Below are 19,906 nucleotides of genomic sequence, written 5' to 3'. Positions count from 1 at the left end.
CCCCACCCCACCCCCCCCGTCCTTATTCCCTGATTCTGTGACAAGCAACAAGACTCACCTATGCTAACCATCCCCCCTTCCCTTTGCAGAGAAGGTAGAAGTATAGGAAAGCACACTGCACTGCAGTCACACTCAGAGACCTAAAGAACAAGTACAGAGGGGTGAGAAAGAGCACTGGCAGTGGAGCTGGTGGAGGCTCTAGAGAGGGAATTCAATTGCAGATTCTGGACAGAAAAGTTTTTGGTTGCTCCCAGACCAGTGCACAGGTGAGGAGGGGAGTAAACACCTCTCCCTTGATTGTGCCACCTTGGAGGAGCTGAGAACTTACAGGTACCCAGAATATACCCTCCTCTCGACAAAGGTCTCAAAAGTAACTGGCTGGGAAAATGCCCAAAAAGAGGAGAAAAAAATAAGACTATAGAAGGTGACTTTCTTGGTGAACAGGTATGTTCTTCCATCCTTTTGGATGAGGGAGAACAAAGCATAACATCAGAGGAAGTCAAGGCTTCTGCATCCAAAACCTCCAAAATGCAATGGTCCCAGGCCATGGAAGAGCTCAAAAAGGATTTTGAAAAATCAGGTAAGAGAGGTGGAGGAAAAATTGGGAAGAAAAATGAGAGCAATGCAAGAAAATCATGAAAAGCGAGTCAACAGCTTGCTAATGGAGACCCAAAAAAATGCTGAAGAAAATAACATCTTTAAAAATAGACTAACTCAACTGGAAAAAAAGAGGTCCAAAAAGCCAATGAGGAGAAGAATGCTTGAAAAACCAGAAGTAGTCAAATGGAAAAGGAGGTTCAAAAGCTCACTGAAGAAAATAGTTCTTTAAAAATTGGACTGGAACAGATGGAAACTAATGACTTTATGAGAAACCAAGAAATCACAAAACAAAACCAAAAGAATGAAAAAATAGAAGACAGTGTTAAATACCTCATTGGAAAAACAACTGACCTAGAAAATAAGTCCAGGAGAGACAATTTAAAAATTAGAGGACTGCCTGAAAGCCATGATCAAAAAAAGAGCCTAGACATCATCTTTCATGAAATTATCAAGGAAAACTGCCCTGATGTTCTAGAACCAGAGGGCAAAGTAAATATTGAAAGAATCACAGATCACCTCTTGAAAGACATCCAAAAAGAGAAACTCCTAGGAATATTGTAGCCAAATTCCAGAGTTCCCAAGTCAAGGAGAAAATATTGCAAGCAGCCAGAATGAAACAGTCTGAGTATTGTGGAAATACAATCAGGATAGCACAGGATCTGGCAGCTTCTACATTAAGGTTTCAAAGGGCTTGGAATAGGATATTCCAGAAGTCAAAGGAATTGTGATTAAAACCAAGAATCACTTGCCCAGCAAAACTGAGCATAATACTTAAGGGGAAAAAATGGTCATTCAATATTATAGAGGACTTTCAAGCATTCTTGATGAAAAGACCAGAACTGAATAGAACATTTGACTTTCAAATACAAGAATCAAGAGAAGCATGAAAAGGTAAACAGGAAAGGAAAATCATAAAGGACTTTCTAAAGTTGAACTGTTTACATTCCTACATGGAAAGATAATATTTATAAGTCTTAAGACTTTTTTCAGTACTTGGGTAGTTGGACAGACAGACAGACACACATACACACACACACATACACACACAGGGACACAGGGTGAGTTGAATAAGAAGGGATGATACCTAGAAAAATAAAATTGAGGGGTGAGAGAAGAAAATATTGGGAGGAGAAAGGGAGAAATGGAATGGGTTAAATTATCACACATCAAGGAGGCAAGAAAAAGCTGCTTCAGTGGAGGAGAAAAGGGAGGAGGTGAGAGGGGAAAAGGGAAGCTTACTCTCTTCACATCTGACTTGAGAGAATGACATGCTCACTCAGTTTGGTATGAAAGTATATCTTGCACTACAGAAGGGTAGAGGAGAGGGGACAAGTGGGGTGAGGGGGATGATAGAAGGGAGGGCAAATGGGAGAAGGGAGTAATCAGAAGTAAACACTTTTGGGGAGGGACAAGGTCAAAAGAGAGAATAGAATAAATGGAGGACAGGGTAGGATGGAGGGAAATATAGTTAGTCTTACAAAACATGACTATTATGGAAGTCTTTTGCAAAACTACACTTATACAGCCTATTATATTGAATTGACTCCAAAGAAAAGTCTGGGAGAGAAGAGGTATTAGACTGACTACCAAACTGAAGGTCTACAGAGCTGTTGTGTTGACCTCATTGTTATAAGCTTGTGAAACATGGACAGTCTACCAGTGCCATGCCAAGAAACTGAATCTCTTCCATCTGAACTGTCTTAGGAAGATTCTGAGGATCACCTGGCAGGATAAGGTACCAGACACTGAAGTCCTTGCTTGAGCTGAACTGCAAGTATTCAAACTATGCTTCAGAGAGCACAACTTCAACGGGCTGGCCACGTTGTTCGAATGCCAAATGTATGCTTGCCAAAAAGACTATTTTATGGAGAACCTGCATGGGGCAGGCGATCACATGGTGGCCAGAAGAAATGATACAAGGACACTCTCAAGGTCTCTCTCAAGAACTTTGGATTTGACTATGCAACATGGGAGACACTGGCACAGGACCGCTCAGAAAAGGTGCTGTGCTCTTTGAGCAAAGCAGAATTGAGACAGCACAAAGTAAATGCAGGATGTGCAAATTTGGGATATCCAGCCCAAATATTCACAAGGACTATATGTGCCCAACCTGTGGTAGAACATTCCGAGTTCGAATTGGTCTGATCAGCCACAGTCGAACACACTGAAATTTCACTTTATCATGGTGATGTCATTTAGGTCCTCTTTGAGAAGGAAGGACAATAACCAACCAACAGGGGGGAATAGAGCGTAGAAATTGTAATCCCACAGTCAGCCACCCTAGCCAGGACCACAGTCTATACTGTGATGTCCCAGACCATGACTACTAGAGGGAATTGGGCAAAGAAGATAACAGCCAGCCTTGCCAGCTGGTCTACTCCAGGCAAAGGACTGAGAGAAAAGTGAATTTTCTTTCTGCTGTCCACTCATAATCAAAGTCCCTGGAATGATTACAACTTCCTCAACTGATAGGCTAAGAGATTGCTGGAGACTTTTACAAAAATACCTAATGTATAGTTTGAACATATGAGCAAACAGAAGAAAATTAATAAAGTTAAGATATACTATGGTTTAAGACAGGCCTGCACAACCGCAGGTCACTTACATACCCCAGGCACACCAAAGGATTTTGGGCAGCCCATGAAAAATATAGGGGAAACATCTTCTATATTTTTCATGGGCTTCCCAAAATCTTTGGTGGGTCACAGGTTGTGCAGGCCTCATTTAAGAGAATCCCAACATAAAATCCTAACATAAGAAAATAATTTTGCAATAATCAATAATGGAACCCCAGAAAAAAAGAATGGATTGGCCACAAGGACTCCAAGAGTGGTAGGAAGAAATGAAGAATGATTTCAAACAGAAGATAAAGAATAAAAAGAGATCTGGAAGGAGAATAAACATCTTAGAATAGAAGATGGTAAATCTTACCCAAATAGTGCATATGGAAGAAAAACAGAACGGAATAAACAGAAATTCAAAATTCAATGATACAAGAAGAAACATTAGAATTAAATCAAAAGACTAGAAATTTGGAAAACATATGAAGCATCTCCTGTAAGAAACAAATGTCCTAGACAACAGTATGAGTAAAGACTGGACTCCCTTAATACTAAGTGAAAAAACCTGGACATCATATTTCAAGAAAGCATAAAAGAATGAGTATGGTTAACATAAAGAAGCATGGGAAGATTTACTTCTATGAACACCTGCAGAGGGAAGTATTTACAATGATGTAAATGGATAGAATAACAGCAGTAACGACAATAACAAAATGACTGGAATGGAGTGCTATGAAAGGACGATGACCAGCTTAGCCCCAAAGAAGAGATAGGATACTTTCTTTTCTGCAGAGGTGAGCAACCCTGGGTGTGGACCATTACAAATTACATCTGACTTTCTTCATATGTTGTTTCATTTTTGTAGGATGTGTTTTTCTTTATTCCATTTTTTATTCTTTATTATGAGATGTGGATTTCTGGAAGAGGTAAGAAGAGAGATATAGTTAAATGGTATGAAAACAAAAGACATCGATAAAATTTTGTATTATAATTTTTTAACCACCTTAAACTATTGGAACTTGAACACAAAGTGAATCCATAGGTCCATGCTTAAGGTAAATCTTAAATTTAACTCTCAGGATTTTAACTGTCAAACTCCAGAATTTTCAGATAAAAAAAAATACTGTAAGAAGTCAGGAAGATCCCAGACACCAAAGAAAAACTGTCAGGATCACATAGGATTATGCAACCATTACTATAAAAGAAAGGAAATCTTGGAATAGAGTAAAACACAAGGCAAGAGAAAAAGACTTGGGATGAAGAATAACATCTTACAAAGAGGAACATAATCCTACAGGGAGGAAAATGGATCTTCAATAGAGTAGATGACAGCAAAGCATTCCTGGTGGGAAAAAAAAAACAAAGCTAGATAGAATTTTTGAAATGTAAATGCAGGAGATGAGAGAACCCTAGAAAGGCAAAATAGGTTCAAGCAATTTAAAAAAACTAAATGATAATCAAGTGCTTATATCTTAATTGGAGAAACGGAACTGCTGTCCCTTCAGAATGTAACTTGCTTCAAGGGTCAAAACAGGATCAAAGAAAAACAAACTCATAAAATGTAGGAAGCATAATGGATTAGAAAGAGGTCTTTTTGATTCCAAGTATAGCACTCCATCCACTGTACAACTTAGCTGCCTCTAAAAAATAAACAAATGGAAAAAAGCTGAATGAAATATTAAGCACATCTAATACAGACTACAATGAAATGAAAGTGTTAATCAATAAGGAAAATTTGAAGAAAGGATTTAAATTTAAGTAGAGACTAATATAATCTTGAAGAATGACTGGGTCAAAGAAAAAGTAGAGACAATAATTTGTCAATGGAAATGATAAAAATGATACTAATGTGATGGTATGAAGGTGGCTTCCATTTCTTTTTTAGTAAAGGAAAAATCTCATCGCTATGTGTGTTAGGGGCCTGGATACCACATTTTGAGAAATCAGCGGGTTAAATGCTCCAGTCTTATAAAAATGGAAAGTATCTATCAAAGAATTCTTGAAAGGAACTCCCAGATGAAAACTGTTAGGAATATCATAGCCAGAATCCAAAGCTTCCAGGTGAAGGAAAAATTGCTGAAAGCAGCCAGAAAGACAGAATTCAAGTACAGAGGATCCACAGTTGGGACAACACAAGATTTGGTTCCTATCAGTTAAAAGATAGGAGAGTTTGGAATGATACTCTCAAAAGGAAAAAAAGACCAAAAAAATCCACCATAGACTTAAAACCAAGAATAACTTATAATATTATCAAGGACCCTGACATACAGAAGGGCTTGTACAGGTTCTTAGATCTGCATTTCTAAAAGGAAAGCAACTTTTGAGGGGTCAACAATCACTTTAATCAAGCACATACATCATTTACTTAGTTCAGGGGAAAAAGTCAGCACCCTGAATTTTGGAGAAAATACAGAGAAACAAAGATCAACCAACAGACAGGGCTTCCAACTGTCTGACCATAAGTAATACATACATCACAGGTCACTAGACAGATAACTGTCTGACCATACATACATAGTTACCAGAGACAGAAGCACCAACATCTAGATTTTCAAAGCTGGGGGGCGCTCTTTAGTGTCTGCCCTGAGTCTGGTCTGGCCAAGCAAACACTTTCAATGAATAAGCCCCAAAACAAAACCTCTCCTCATAGTATATGTACACTTTTTTGGAGCTGGAGTGCATCACAACCCTTGAGAACCAGTGCTCCTTAACAAAAAGTATAAGCCTTCATACAAATCTCCCCTAATCAAATTCCCCTTAAGAGGTAGGCCCATTAATGAGTGGGAAAGATCTTCAATCTCATTAGCATTACACTTACCCAGAAAAACTGAAATAATCCTACAAGGGAGAAAATGGATCTTTAAAGAAATAGAAAACTTCTAAACATTTAATGAAAAGACCATAGAAGTGCTGTGTACTGTGTTTGAAGTGCAAGTGAAGAGGAATATAAAACAGTATAGGTCAAGAGGAATATAAAAAGGTAAATTCGCTTGAGCAATTGGAACAGATTATATAGGGTGAGGAAACATGTCATCTCAGAACCTAAATCATCAAGGGTTATAGCAGGAGTTAAATAAGATAAAGGTTTAGGGAGTTGTTTTGTTATGTTTTGATTATCGTAAGAGAAAAAAGAAAATGTAGGGGAAAAGAAATACACTAGAGAAGAAATGGGAGAAAAAATTTCTGTTTTACATATTCTGGGTGCTCAAATAGAAGAATATGCAAATAAGGAGGTAAACAAGTTGGGGGAAACAGATATTACCTGAACCTCAGTTTCATGTGAACAAGTCAAAGAGTATAGAAACCACACACACACACACACACACACACACACACACACACACACACATGAATTTGAAAAATTTATAACTCTAAATTCTTTCATCAACAAAAGAAAGAACAGATCCATGAATCTGGCATGTAACCTAACAACCAGAAACACAACAAATTAAAATACCTAAATTAAACACAAAACAAAGATATTAATCAAATTGAAAGCAAAAAATCATTGAATTAATAGACTATTAAAATAATGTAGGTAAACCATTATCTAATTTGATTTTTCAAAAAAAGGAAGACTAAGTTATTAACATCCAAAATGAAAAAGACAAATTTACCATGAAAGAAGAGTAGAAATTAAAAAAAAAAATTGTTAGAAACCATTTTGCCCAGTGATATGCTAGCTATGTGGTGCATTGGATAGAATGACAGACTCATCTTCCTGAATTCAAATCTGGCCTCAGACATAAGCTGTGTGACCCTGGGCAAGTCACTTAACTCTATTTCCCTTAGTTTCCTCACATGTAAAATGAACTGGAGAAGAAAATGGCAAACCATTCCAGTATCTCTACCAAGAAAACCCCAAACGGAGTCATGAAGAGTCAGACATGATTGAAAATGACAACAACATGCCAACAAAACCACTTAAATGAATGTAGACAAAAATATAAATTCTCATGTTAACAGAACAAGAAACAGAGAATTTAATCTAATCTCAGAAAATGAGACTGAATGAGCCATAAATAAACTCCCAAAGAATAAAAAAGGTCCAGAAACAAATGGATTTGTAAATGAATCCTATCAAATTTTCAAAGAAGATTAGTTCCAATATTGCATAAACTGCTTACAAAAACAGGAACAGATGGGATTTACTAAATTCCTCTTATGACACAAATATGTCATAATACCTAACTAGAAAAAGTTAATATGGAAAAAAGAAACTAAAGATCAGTATCTTTAATGAATGACACAAAAATTTTAATTCAAATATTGGCAAAGAGACCATAGCAACATATCAAAAAGGTTTTACACTTTGACCAAGTCTATATACCAATAATGCCAGGTTGGTTCTATATCAATAAAAGTACCGAAACAAGATACTATATTAACAATTTTAAAATCATGATTTTATCAAGATACATAAAAAGCTTCTGAGAAAATGACGTTTCTTATATTTTTTAAAAATGACTAAAAAGCAAGAATAATTTTTTCTTATTATAATTAAGTATTATATTTCCAAGACAAAGATACAGAGTTACTCATAATGGGGATAAATGAGAAGCCTTGCCAATAAGATCAGAGCTAAAGCAAGAATGTCCATTTATCACCACTCCTATTTGATAAAGTGCAAGTCATGCTACTTCAGAAAAGTTATAGTTTTTTCAAATGATATGTTGGTTTACTTAGAAAACCACAGTATCCACTAAAAATTAATTGAAACAATTAGGAACTTCAGAAAAATTTGCAGATTATAAGTTGAACCCCCATAAATAATCAGCATTTCTGTATATTACCAATAAAACTCAGAAGAAAGAGAAATTCAATTTAAAATAACTCTTGGCAGGTACAAAATACTTGGGAGTCTACCCACAAAGACACACACAAACCAGATGAACAGAACTTCACAACATCCCGCTCGGCTGGAAGACCACCACAGTCAACTCAGAGGAAGAGGAGTCTCACTCAGCTGGATCCACTTGTGCTGCCCTTGATGCTCCACAACTCCACAAAAGTTTATTAAGCCCCTTTTAGGTACAACGGGAAAGCCTGCTTCGAGGCCAGCATAAAAATTAGGCTGCTTTGCACGAGTCCAAACATCGAGATCTACCACGTGGTTTGGTGTGGGGCAGGGGAGGGGGGGGGCGGGGGGGGGGGAATCGCTTTACACCTTCCGCTCTCTCTGTTCCGCCCCTCTCTTCTCCTCCTTAGCCAATCACGAAGCGGTTTGCCCTGCGGGTACACCAACGCCATCCCGGAACCGGAAATTGCCCAAGAAGGGAGGGGTAATTGTTGTTTCCTGGAGAGTCTCCATTTCTCCGGCTGTTTCTAGGCGGGGCACGGCAAGGGGACGCTGATTGGCTCGCTGGCCCATCGCTCTCCGCCGCTTCAGCTTCCCATTGGCAGCTTCAGGGGCTGCCCCTTTGAGCAGGGCGGGAGATTCGGTGTGTGTCGGGAGGATCCCCTTCCTTGTCCCCTCAGCCATCTGTCCGGGCCTGTGGCGTTAGTTGCCCGTCTGCGTCTGCCTTCCGTTGCCGGGCCGTCGAGGTTGAGTTAGCATCGTTTCTTCACCCTCTTTAGTCTCGGGCTGTCGGTCGGGTGAGCGTGGGAGCGGTGGCGGGCCTGGGAGGCCGGGCGGGCCGGGCCCGGCCCAGCCGGCCTGCGGGGCCCGTGCCGAGGCCGGAGGTTCGGGCCAGGATGGGCGGGTTTCCGAGTACGCGCTTCCTCCTCCCCTTGGGAGCCTCCCTGGGCTCCGGCCGCACGCGTGGGGCTCCGGGCTCCCGCCGCGGGAGGCGGGGGCCCCGCCCCGGAGATGCTGGGAGCTGGAGAGGCTTGTGGTGGAGGGGTTTGGCTTGGCCGCAAGTCTTCCTTCTTCTTGTGCCTCAGTTTCTCCTTCCTGTAAAATGGGGCTAACATTGTTTCAGGTAAAGCGTTTGGTGAATTCGCGTGGTTGGAGTCCGGACAGCTCCTTTCCAGGTTACTCGTTATTCCCGAGGGATAATCCCCCTCCTTTTGACTTTGGTTATTGATGTCTCCTGACTCGTCCGAGCCTTCTTTTTAAGGGCGGGATCTTCTCTTTTTTCACCCTTGCATGCTTATCGCATAGAAGGTGGTAAGCGAGTGTCGTTAAAATTCCATCCTCCGCCCTGACCCTCAGACGCCTTCATTGGCAGCGCTACTGACAATCCAGAATTGTGAAGACTGAAAAGATCCTTTTGCCTGCGCGGGTGGATTGGGGCAGAGGTCAGTGGGAATTCTTTTGCTCACACCTGGGACAATAGTACACGGGGCATGGAGCTGTTAGGATGCTTCTATCCGACGGATACTTGATTGATTTATCACGTAGAATTAGGGTGTGACGTTATCTGGTAGTGTTCATTGCAGCTAACGAACAGATAAGGAAGAGTGGGCAGAACGCTGGGGCTGGAGTCCTGGGGCCTCACCCTGGCACTAGCTCTGTGACCCATGGCAAGTCAGTTAGCATCTGTTTGGTTCAGTTGGCACAGCTGTAAAATGGAGATGATACTTGCCTCACAAGGTTGCTTGTTGTGAGCATCAGAGGAGTTACTATTTGTAAAAAGCTGTGTGGCACAGCTCCTGGTCCACAGTAGGTGCTATGTAAATGCTTATTCCCCTCTTTCCCTTTTCTTTCCCTGCTTTTAAGTAAAGTCCTTTTTCAAAAGGGAAAAATCTTTTTAATGTAAATTGTACAAATGAATTAAAAATTATTAAATTATAATTATAAAAATTATTAAAATATGTAACTTTACTAGCCTGATTCAGGCTAGTAACTGCTGGTAACCAGTTACCAGACTTCTGATAAAGATTGTATTTTAGAGGTTATCTCGATGTACCATAAATTTTAAATTTGCCTAAATGTACTTGGCATAAATCTTTTTGGCCCTTATGAATGATTGCTTTATTATTTCTGTTAAGGTTGATAGTGGTGAACCATTTGAAGCTACTTCAAGAAGTCAGGATGCTGGAAGTTCAATTTGTAGGGGATGATGATGTTCTTAATCACATTCTTGATAAAGAAGAAGGTACAGAATGTCTAATTGTATTTGGAAAAATGCTTGTTTAATGTTTGACTCTTGTTTCACCTTTTGATAGATGAAAATATTTTGTTTCTTTAAATATCAGAGATATTTGATCTAACATACTAAGATTGTGTATAAAAATCTTTATTTCTGAGTTTTCCTTTTTTAAATGCTGTTAACTAAGAAACCAAATTAGCAAAACTCTATGAAACTTGTGAGATTGCTTAGTAGCAACAGTTAATTCTGGTTACAGAATTATGTGAATTTTATCAGTTGAGGTTGAGGCTTATGTTTGAAATTTAAATATCTAATTTGAAGTATTTGTGAAGGTTGACGTTAACTCAGTTCTAGAAAAGTATATACACTCTTTAAACAGATAAAGTTTTATTCTTCCTTTCCATCTTTAAAAAATTTAGGAAATGCAAAAATAATGCCAAAAGAAAACCATTTTTCTAATTTAACATTCAGAGGATTTTCAGTTTAGGTTATTTTTTGCTCTTTGGTTATAACTGCAGGGGCTAAATTTCGAAAGGATCGAGGTCAACTCTCAGTGAATGTAAAGAAACTAATGAAGAAGCAGGAAAGTGACCTAAATGAAGATGACCAGGAGGATTTAAAAGATGAGAACTATGTGGATATTCTAGGAACAGACCCTCAAGGTATTTGTTGAAAAAAAAAAAACTTCAAATCTCTGCTAATTGTCAATATGTAAAAATACTACCACGCTGTAGGATAAGTAGCAAAATGTTGCTTATAAATGAACATTGTGTTTCTGACTTCCTGTTAGTAGACAGCATGTAGTGTCTACTGAGACTGGATAGAGAGAGCCAGCATTGAAGTCAAAAAGAACTGGGTTCAAGTCTTGCCTCAAAAATATTGATCATATTTCTTTAAGGCTTACCTTATAAACAAACAAATCAATTTACCTCTTGGTACTCCAGGCAACTCTGAGACTTTCTCTTGCAGAGAAATGCTGTCCTGCATTTGTAGAGGGATCTTGCTTACTGAGGATTTCCCTATACCCAAAGAAATCATAGGTACAAGTCCTGTCGCTGTCAATAAAGCCTGTATTGTTTATTGTTTTTCCATGAATGAAGATGGATTTGTAGCTCCAATGGTACTTTGACCTGGTCCCTCATGTGACCTTTGGTTGAAAACTCAACATTGAGTTCTCTTGATAGTTAAACAGAAAAAAAAAAGGTACAAATTGGTGTTGAATTGATGATCTCAGTTAGTTTTTTAAAAACAATATTCTAATCTGTTGAGTGAATGACAGCAGAATGAGAAATGATCCCTGTGGGACCACATCTAGTTAGGAACCCAACGATCCTAGTTGACTCTTATTAAAAAAAAAAAACCAAAACCCAACATGCTACGTACTGTTTTTTTTTTTTTAATAAAGATTAATAACTAATACTTCCTACCTTAAATTTCAGTTGGTTTAATTTTGTTTCTGTTACTAACTATTGCATATCTCTTTCTCAGAATCCTTGAAAAATGGCCGTGTTGCAGGTGGTAGCAACAAAGTTTATTCTTTTCAGACCAGAAAAAATCCTGAGAAAATGGCAGAGCTGGGTATGTTGTTAATTCTTGATTTTTTTTTTCTTGTCCAACAGCAAATTCAGGAAACCTTCCTTCACTATCCTCTCCCCATGCTGACTCTTCTCTTTGTGTATTTTGTGACTGGTGAGATTTTTCAGTTTGCTTACTTTATCTCACTTGTTTATACCCTTTAATAGTTTAAATTCATGAATGTTGGTTTTATATTCCTAGGTGTATTAGAAATCTTCAAGGCCAGGGACTAACATTTATTCCTTTTGTATCTTGTATGATGTCTAACCCCTTTTATTTCTTCTTAACATTACTTTCCCATGTATTACTCCTCATGGCACAAAAGAAAATAGAAAGAGGAACCAGTTGTCTAGGGGAGATCTATCTTGACGTTAATGCAGTTGGAGGGAACAGTAGACAAGTTATCCAAAGGAGGGGAAGATCCCAAAGTACTGGAAAAAAATGTCCTTACTTTATTAATACTTAAAAAAATGTGACAGAGCATTAGTAGGTGCTAACTGAAATAGCAGTTTTCCCCTCTATACAAAATCTTTTGATATACCTAAGTATAGAGGTTATTTTTCTCAATGAGGACATCAGCAGGGAACAGTCAGGCTCTCTAGAGATATATTGACCAATAAGACCACATCTTTATCATCTCACCATTAACTGAAATATGTAGAGAATATAAGATGGCATTGTTCTTATTGTTTATTGATTAGGTAGAATAAATGAAAAAGACATTAAGTATTAAGCACTCACTCTGTGCCAAGTACGTGTGCTAAATGCTAGGGATGAAAACAGGAAAGCCAGAGAGTCCCTGCCCTCAAGGAGCTTGCACTCTAACTGGAGGAGACAACACATATAGGTGATTCTGGTCACAAGTCAGATGGGAAGGTCGCTGGGGTCCTTAGGGTACATTAGCAAAATAGATAGTAAGGCAGTCTATCTTCTGTGTTATTGTTTCTACTGTCAAAACAGTTTGCAGCAACAAGAAGTTTGGTGGGAAGATGGGTTGTCTCTAGTAGGTCTGGGTCTGGCCAGTTTTCACAAGGTGCTTCTGGTGGGTGCTGGTGCTGCTTCCCATGATGGAAAGTGAATGGGGTCCAGAATTTTATAGAACAAAGAGGTGGGAGACTGTGCCATATTTTTAAAGAAGCCAAACTTTTCCCTGCAACAAAAAGCCATTTTTAAAAACACTGATATTCTTTATGAATCACGTAATGCTGCAACATCCAAAGAATCAAAATTAAAGGTGTTTTGGTTTGGGCCTGACTCAGATCAGCCCCCTGGTAACATATGGCCAATATTGGAATGAAATGAGACTCATGCGTCATTCAGCAGTTAGGACAAAGCTTTATTCATCCCTGCGAAGAGAACCTTATGCATCAAGTACACCACAAGCTGATCCAGCTGAGTGAGACTCCTCTTCCTCTGAGTTGACTATAGTGATCTTACAGTTGAGTATCAGAGAATCTTTGGAGTTCCTTATGGCTATTACACAGATTCAGGAGACCAGAAAGAGGCATCAGCAGCCTGAGTCTTGACTCCCCGGAGCCAGGCAAGCCTTGAATAAAGTTGAATACCATTTTAAGAGAAAACTAGCATGGGAATGAGGTGGGCAGGATGTTGTTCCTACCACAGTGGATCACCGGAGGGCAGTGGGAAGATGTACTAGTTTCTTATCAGTTAGAACCAGTGGGGCTGCAGCATTTTTTGCCAGGTCACAGTTCTACAGGAAACACTTCCCTGAATGATGGATAGAGGGACTAAGCTGGAAACAAGACTGGTGTTCTGGAGGGCTCTGCTATTCCTGAGACTTTTGGGCTTACCTACTTGACTATGACAATTGGTCAGTGTTTGGTATTGATTGTGGTGTATATGACAGGCTCTTTCACAGGGATTGGTCTCCTTGATGACAGCTGTGGGACTGGGCTGAAAGTAGCACTTGTGATCCCATGGCCCTGTTATTCCCAGCTTTCTAGGTTGTGGATCAAGAGCTGTTTGTAGCAGGGCCACAGGGAAGAGGTGGTGATAATGACGGTCTTTGACGCACCTGACTTTTCCCTCAGAACTTCTGGTGGCTTCACCTAAACTGGCTTTCATCCCTTATGGATGGCAGTTGGTTCATGTTCTCATTGTCTTTTGAGTGACCCAAAGTTTTGATTCTTTAGATGCTGTGGTTTTCCATGATTCACATATACATACCATCCCCAGAAAAGTGCCAGTGTTTTAAAAATACAGTTGTACTGAACCATCCAAATACATATTTTAGTCTAGATTGACAACAGACTTTCTTCATCCATTTGTTTTTTCCTCTGGATTCAGTTCAATTCCAACAAGCATTTACTAAGAACCTACTGTATGCTAGGCAGAGGATGATCAAGTGTCCCATGAAAAGGTACTTCTTAATGCCTTTGTATGAGTGACAAAACCAATTTCATCAGCTCCTTCATTTGCCTTACCAAAGATAGTCTGGAAGTCATCTTTCCATTTAGCTTCAGCCTCCTTATACTGTGCCTCCTGATTTCACTTATAGAATGTCAACATTGCTATGACACAGATTTTAACAGTACATCAGCTCATTGATCATTGGATAAGAATTTCATCTTGATCATCTTGAGTAGCAGTGGTTAGCAGTTGAAAAACTATGGTTCTTAGCTACTCTTTCCCCTCCCCTCATCTCTTTCCCTCTTACTCTCTTCTCTCACCCTCCCTTTTCCTCTCCTTTTCCTTCTTTCTTGCCTCCTCCCTCTGCTCCATTCCTTTTCTTCTTCCTCTTTTCCCTCTCCTCCTGCCCCTCTTTATCCTTTCTCCCCCTTTCCCTCTTCTTTTTCTCTCTCTCTATCTTCCTTTGCCCCTTTTCCCCTTTCCTCACCCTCTGGCTGTCTCCTCTTACCTCCCCCACTATCCTAATAAAATTTGATTCACCATGGCACAAGTGAACAAGAGTATCAGGAGTCCCAAAGGAGCAGAGTTTTTCACCAAAACAGTATTTTCCTTTCCATTAAGGTAAACTAGTAGACTCTCTCAGAGCTTGTTCTGCAGTGTCAAAGCCTTTGAGAACCAGGTCATCTCCACACAGTGCTGAGCAGCATCACAGTTGGACTGCTATGAAAGTTCCATAGAAGAAGTTTTTTGAAATTCATAGCCTATATTCAGGTTTTGTTAAGAATTACTTGGGGCCATTTCTAGGGCATCTGAGCAAACAACTTTTATCAGTCATTAAACTAAGTAAAAATAAATAAATTTTAAACTGAGGGAAAAAATCCTAACAAAAGTGATATTAAAATATTTGAATAAGCTTCAAGTGAGGGGAAAATTAAGGATAAAATGTTCATTACCGCTGTGAATCAACTGTACCATAATTGTAACTTAGATCAAAGATTATGGAACTTTATAGACAATAAAATAAAGTTAACTTAAACTGAGGCATTATATTCACAGCATTGATAATTCATGTCTGTATGAATCTCTTTAGTAGTTCAGTCTTACTTATGGACTAATCCAGAATATTAGTCCACTGCTGTTCTCCTTGGAAAAGGATGGGCTGGTAGAGAAACTGTACAGATTCAAAAATATTTTGGACTTACTTATTCACAAGTCTTCTGATCAGCCGTAGAGATGCAGAGTATGCTTTTCATCATCATAGGTTCTATAAATATATTTTTTCTCATAGTCTATTCTTTGCTACTTTAGAGGACAGGTCAGCAAACTATAGAAGATGGCTAAATCTGGCTCACACCTATTTTTGTATGGTTCATGAGCTAAGGATATTTTTTACATTTTTAAATACTTAAACATTACTTAAAAATGTAAAAAATGTTTTAGCTCAACCTGTACTAGGTATGGATGCTTTAGAGTGCTGTATATAGGCCTGAATATAGACTATGAATTTCAAAAAAGTAAACATATATAGAATGAGCAATCAAGTCCATGAATTAATATCATTAGGAGCAAGCACTATCAATCCAATTTCCCATTTGCGTGTAAAAACAATTTTTAACATTCATTTAAAAAAATATTGAAGTCCAAATTCTCTTCCTCTTTCCCTCACTTCCCTTTCCCCTCTCTGAGACAAAGAGCAATTTGATATAGGTTTTAAAAGTGCAGTCATACAAAACGTATTTCCATATTATGCTGTGAAGGAAAAAACAGACCAAAAAAATCCCCAAACCCATGAAAAAGATAAATTGAAAAATAGTATGCTTTGATCTGCATTTGGCCTCTGTCAGTTATTTCTCTGGAGGTAGACAGCATTTTTTATCGTGAGTCCTTTGGAGTCATGTTGGATCTTTGTATTGTTGAGAATACTTGTCATTCACATTTACTCATCATTACTCATCATACAGTATTGCTGTTACTGTGTACAATGTTCTGACTCTGCTCACTTCACTTTGCATCACTTCATGTAACTCTTCTAGGTTTTTCTGAAATCATTGTACGTATCATTTCTTGTAGCACAATAGTATTCCATTACAATCATATACCATAACTTAAGAATTTGGTTTTCTCACCTCTGAGATCTGTTCCAGCCCTACATCTATAATCATGGCAGCTTTTTTGTGTCTTGTGTTTATTTTTTTTTAAGGGCAAAAACTGTTTATTGTATTTGTGAAGACAGTCTGGGGCAGTTATAGGTGAATGTTGAAATAAAAGCATAATTAGGAAATAAAAAGGAAATGAGTATGTGAAGAGCATTTGTTCACAAAGTTTCTTTGTGAAAGAAGAGATGTAAGATTGTGACCACATTGCCTCCTTCAGCTACATGAAGTTTATGATAGAAGGGATCTTGAAGGAGCTTATGCATCTTCTCATAGGGATGGGGATAAGTTTAGAAGTCCTTAATAATGAAGGTAGGGATTGGATTATTGATTCCATACGTATAGGGAATTTCCAGGTAAGGAAACTACCTCTAACAACTCAAGTTGCCATCTTCTTTAAAACTTATCTCTTTTCCCCTAGGGGTACTTGGAGGTTAAATGACTTGCCCATGGTCATATAGCCCCAGTATATGTTAGAGGTAAAACTTGAATCCATGTCTTCCTGAATTTGAAGCCAACCCTCTTTCCAGTAAGCCACAGTGCCTGTGATTCTATTTATTTGAGCTCTTTGAGTTGTTTAGATCTAATATGTAGATCTTCCCTGTATGTAAGTGTAATATAGCTCATTTTTCTGGTTTAATTTATTGTAGTTCATTGACTTGTTTTTGTATATTTCTTTTGGATATAGATATTGTTTTTTTCTTTTCAGCTTATGAACTAGCAAAAACACCAGGGAAAAGTGTTTCACTGATTTCTAAGGAGAATGCTGAAAAGATGGCAAGCACCTCGCAAAGTAGCAAAAGTAAGTAGTTGAACCTTAGAATGAAAATATAGGTAATATGTTTCACCACCTTTGAAGCAATTTTTTTCTCATTTATTTGGATGTTCTTTTATTATGATGTAGGATTTTTTTTTTCATTTTTCCTTTTGACCTAAGTAAAATTTTCACTTTTTTTCTTTCTTCCCATTCTGAAATGAAAATCCATCTCTTTGCATGGGTATGCACACAGAGTCAAAATTCAGCAGTAGAAGCAAAATGTAGATAGTAACTAAATTAACTAAATCTTTATGGTATGACCAATCATGAAACAAATTTCATTTCCTCTTGTCACATTCTGAATTACTCAACTTTTCTTGAGGCCTGTCAAACCCTACCAGTGGTAAAACTCAGGTAAAAAACAACAAATTCTAGAATACTTTACAAATTGTTTTAAAGAACTGGCATTTTCATTTCTCATATACTGATTTAACGGATGGGGACTTGTTTGTGGAGTTTTTTATACTGTATTTAAATCATGCATTAAAGTTAGCCTAAACATAATTTGCGGTTATCAGTAAGGAAATGCTGTAGTTCTTTATTCTGTCATAGAAAAATTGGAAATAAGTGAATTAATATAATCGGAATAATTGTGGAACTAATAGTGAAAAATTTGAGAAGCAGTTAGAGAATTTAATATTTAGTTAGAGCCATATACTTTCATAGGAAGAATGACTTAGACAACTTGGCACTTGAGTACTTAATGAAATTTAATGAAACTGGAAACGTATGCTAAAATGTGAAGTAATATAATATTCAGTTAAATTTAATTTTTTGTTTATTTTATAGAGCAATCCACTTCAGACAAAAACCAGTTAAAGGTAAGCAGTGAAGTAGAGCATTATGAACTGAGTCATATTGAAATAGTATTTCATACTAAGTTGAGTAAACATAAAAATCCATTTCTCTTACTGATTTATGTTTTCTCAACATATATATCTTGATGTTTGCCTGACCAGTTTCTAGTTTTCATGTAAATTTTTGGTTTGTTTCTTGTATGTTGCAGCTTATTTCTTAAGGTTACTAATCTGGCTTTTTAAGATTTAAGTTTAAAGAACTGAGAATTAAAAGAAGAAAACAGCTTTCCAGGCCTGCCTAACAAGTAGACATTTATTTTATCTGTTTCCTCATAGCATAATTGAGTTTGAAGGTTGTTTGAGTTTGAGGTTGAATATCCTCATTTGTTTCAAATTTTCTTTTTTGACTATGAACTTAAAAACCAGCAATCATGAACATTTTAATATATAAGTAAGTATAGAAATAGAAAATTGTATATGAAACTAAATCTCATGTAGAACTTGTTTTTTTAAAAAAAGTATGTATGTGTATTATATACACATACAAACATATATGTTTATATATAGTATATATATATTGAAATTTGGCATATGTGTACCAATACTACTGAACTTGTCTGTCCATGTTCCCTTCTAAATTTCTCTTTTTTGTGTATTTTTTAATATTTCATTAATATACTACAACTTCCCAACTCTCTGCAACCCATAAATAAAAGCTCTCCCTTGTAATATATTAAGTTTATTCAAGAAAGAAATCCACACCTTGTCCAAGTTTAAAAAGGTGTTCCTTCCTGTATCTCTAGTCCATTATCTCTGTCAAGAGGTGAATCACTTCATCGTCTGTCTTCTGAAGTCCCGATTTAACCCCCTAATTTTACAGATATGGAAAGAGGCCCAGAGAGATTAAATGACTTGTCCAGAGTTACAAAAGTAGTAAGTCTAGATCTAATACTCTTGTCACTAAACTTCATACTTGTTTCCAATAATTCTTGTTTATTAGCTTCATTGTATAGATGTAAATATATACTCAGCTATTTATAAGTCCCTATGCAAATCTCTGGAGAGGCAGATAAAATTAAAAAAACCATCTCTGTACTTGAGAATTTACATTTTGCTGGAGGAAAGCAGTGGTGATCATTGTTTAGGAATTAATTTTATTGTTGTCTTTTCTTTAATCCTGTTCCTCACATATGGTAGAAACCCTACATAGCATATTATTACATGTATAAAATCTCTTTGCAATCTTCCTTTAAAAAATGGAGTGTAGCTTCTTGGATACTTGTTGTCTGAGATCCTTGTTGTCATTATGCCTGCCATCCTGTAGCAGTTTATGCTTATTATAATTGTTGTTAAAACTTAACCTGATACTTAATAGATTTTTCCTTAATATCTTATAGAATTTAATAGTTTCTTCAAATTTGCCTAACCTTTGTGTATTTACCACCATAATTATGAAGACTACTGTATATCTGTGTTTAAAAACTTATGCTGTGTTTAAAGGCTTCTTAAAAATGATGTTTTAGTTAGTGGTGATTGGATGGGTTTTTTTTAATCCTCTTCTAGTTCTTTAATAAAAGCAGTTTTTAATCTGATCATTTGACTTAGAGGTAGTTGATAAAGTTCTATAAAGATGTCAGCCAAATGCCCAATAGAAAGAGCTGTGTATTTGATATTCTGAAAAAAGAAAGAGAAAGGCAATTGTGGATTGGAGTTTTTGTTGTTGGCAAGGGAACATACTATAAGGTCTCTCCAATTTTTCCTGGATAAAAAAAGATGCATTAACTCTTAATAATTTGAATACTGAGGGAAATGCAGAGAAGGTGCTCTAAGACAGAAGATAATTGTAGATAATCATCAGCCTTCAACTAGAAAAGAAGTCACTGGAAAAAAATGTTGAGTCCTAAATGAAATTTTAACTGTAGAATCAAATGTCATGAGAAATGGGAACAAGAGAATAATCTAGATTTTCCTTAGCACAAATAGAGCCTTGGATGTTGTG

General features: G+C 37.4%; 1 protein-coding gene across 7 annotated transcripts in view; it reads left to right on the top strand.

The window, feature by feature from the left end:
• Nucleotides 1-8,453: 8,453 nt before the first annotated feature.
• ORC2 (origin recognition complex subunit 2) overlaps nt 8,454-19,906 on the top strand; it is a 57,308-nt gene continuing 45,855 nt past the window's right edge. Inside the window, exons 1-7 of one of the 7 annotated variants that reach the window (XM_072617242.1) lie at nt 8,454-8,756; nt 9,265-9,401; nt 10,095-10,201; nt 10,714-10,857; nt 11,684-11,773; nt 17,003-17,095; nt 17,900-17,931. In XM_072617242.1, the coding sequence (XP_072473343.1) occupies nt 10,138-10,201; nt 10,714-10,857; nt 11,684-11,773; nt 17,003-17,095; nt 17,900-17,931 (423 nt within the window). In that variant the 5' untranslated portion in view covers nt 8,454-8,756; nt 9,265-9,401; nt 10,095-10,137. Of the gene's footprint in view, nt 8,757-8,875; nt 9,402-10,094; nt 10,202-10,713; nt 10,858-11,683; nt 11,774-17,002; nt 17,096-17,899; nt 17,932-19,906 lie in introns of those variants that run through there. The other 6 variants (XM_072617244.1, XM_072617245.1, XM_072617248.1 and 3 more) reach the window with 6 other exon arrangements.

This window comes from Notamacropus eugenii, chromosome 6 (genome assembly GCF_028372415.1).
Source record: "Notamacropus eugenii isolate mMacEug1 chromosome 6, mMacEug1.pri_v2, whole genome shotgun sequence".
NCBI lineage: Eukaryota > Metazoa > Chordata > Mammalia > Diprotodontia > Macropodidae > Notamacropus > Notamacropus eugenii.
The sequence above is the reverse complement of the archived record's forward strand: the minus strand, read 5'-3'. Positions and strand labels throughout refer to the sequence as shown.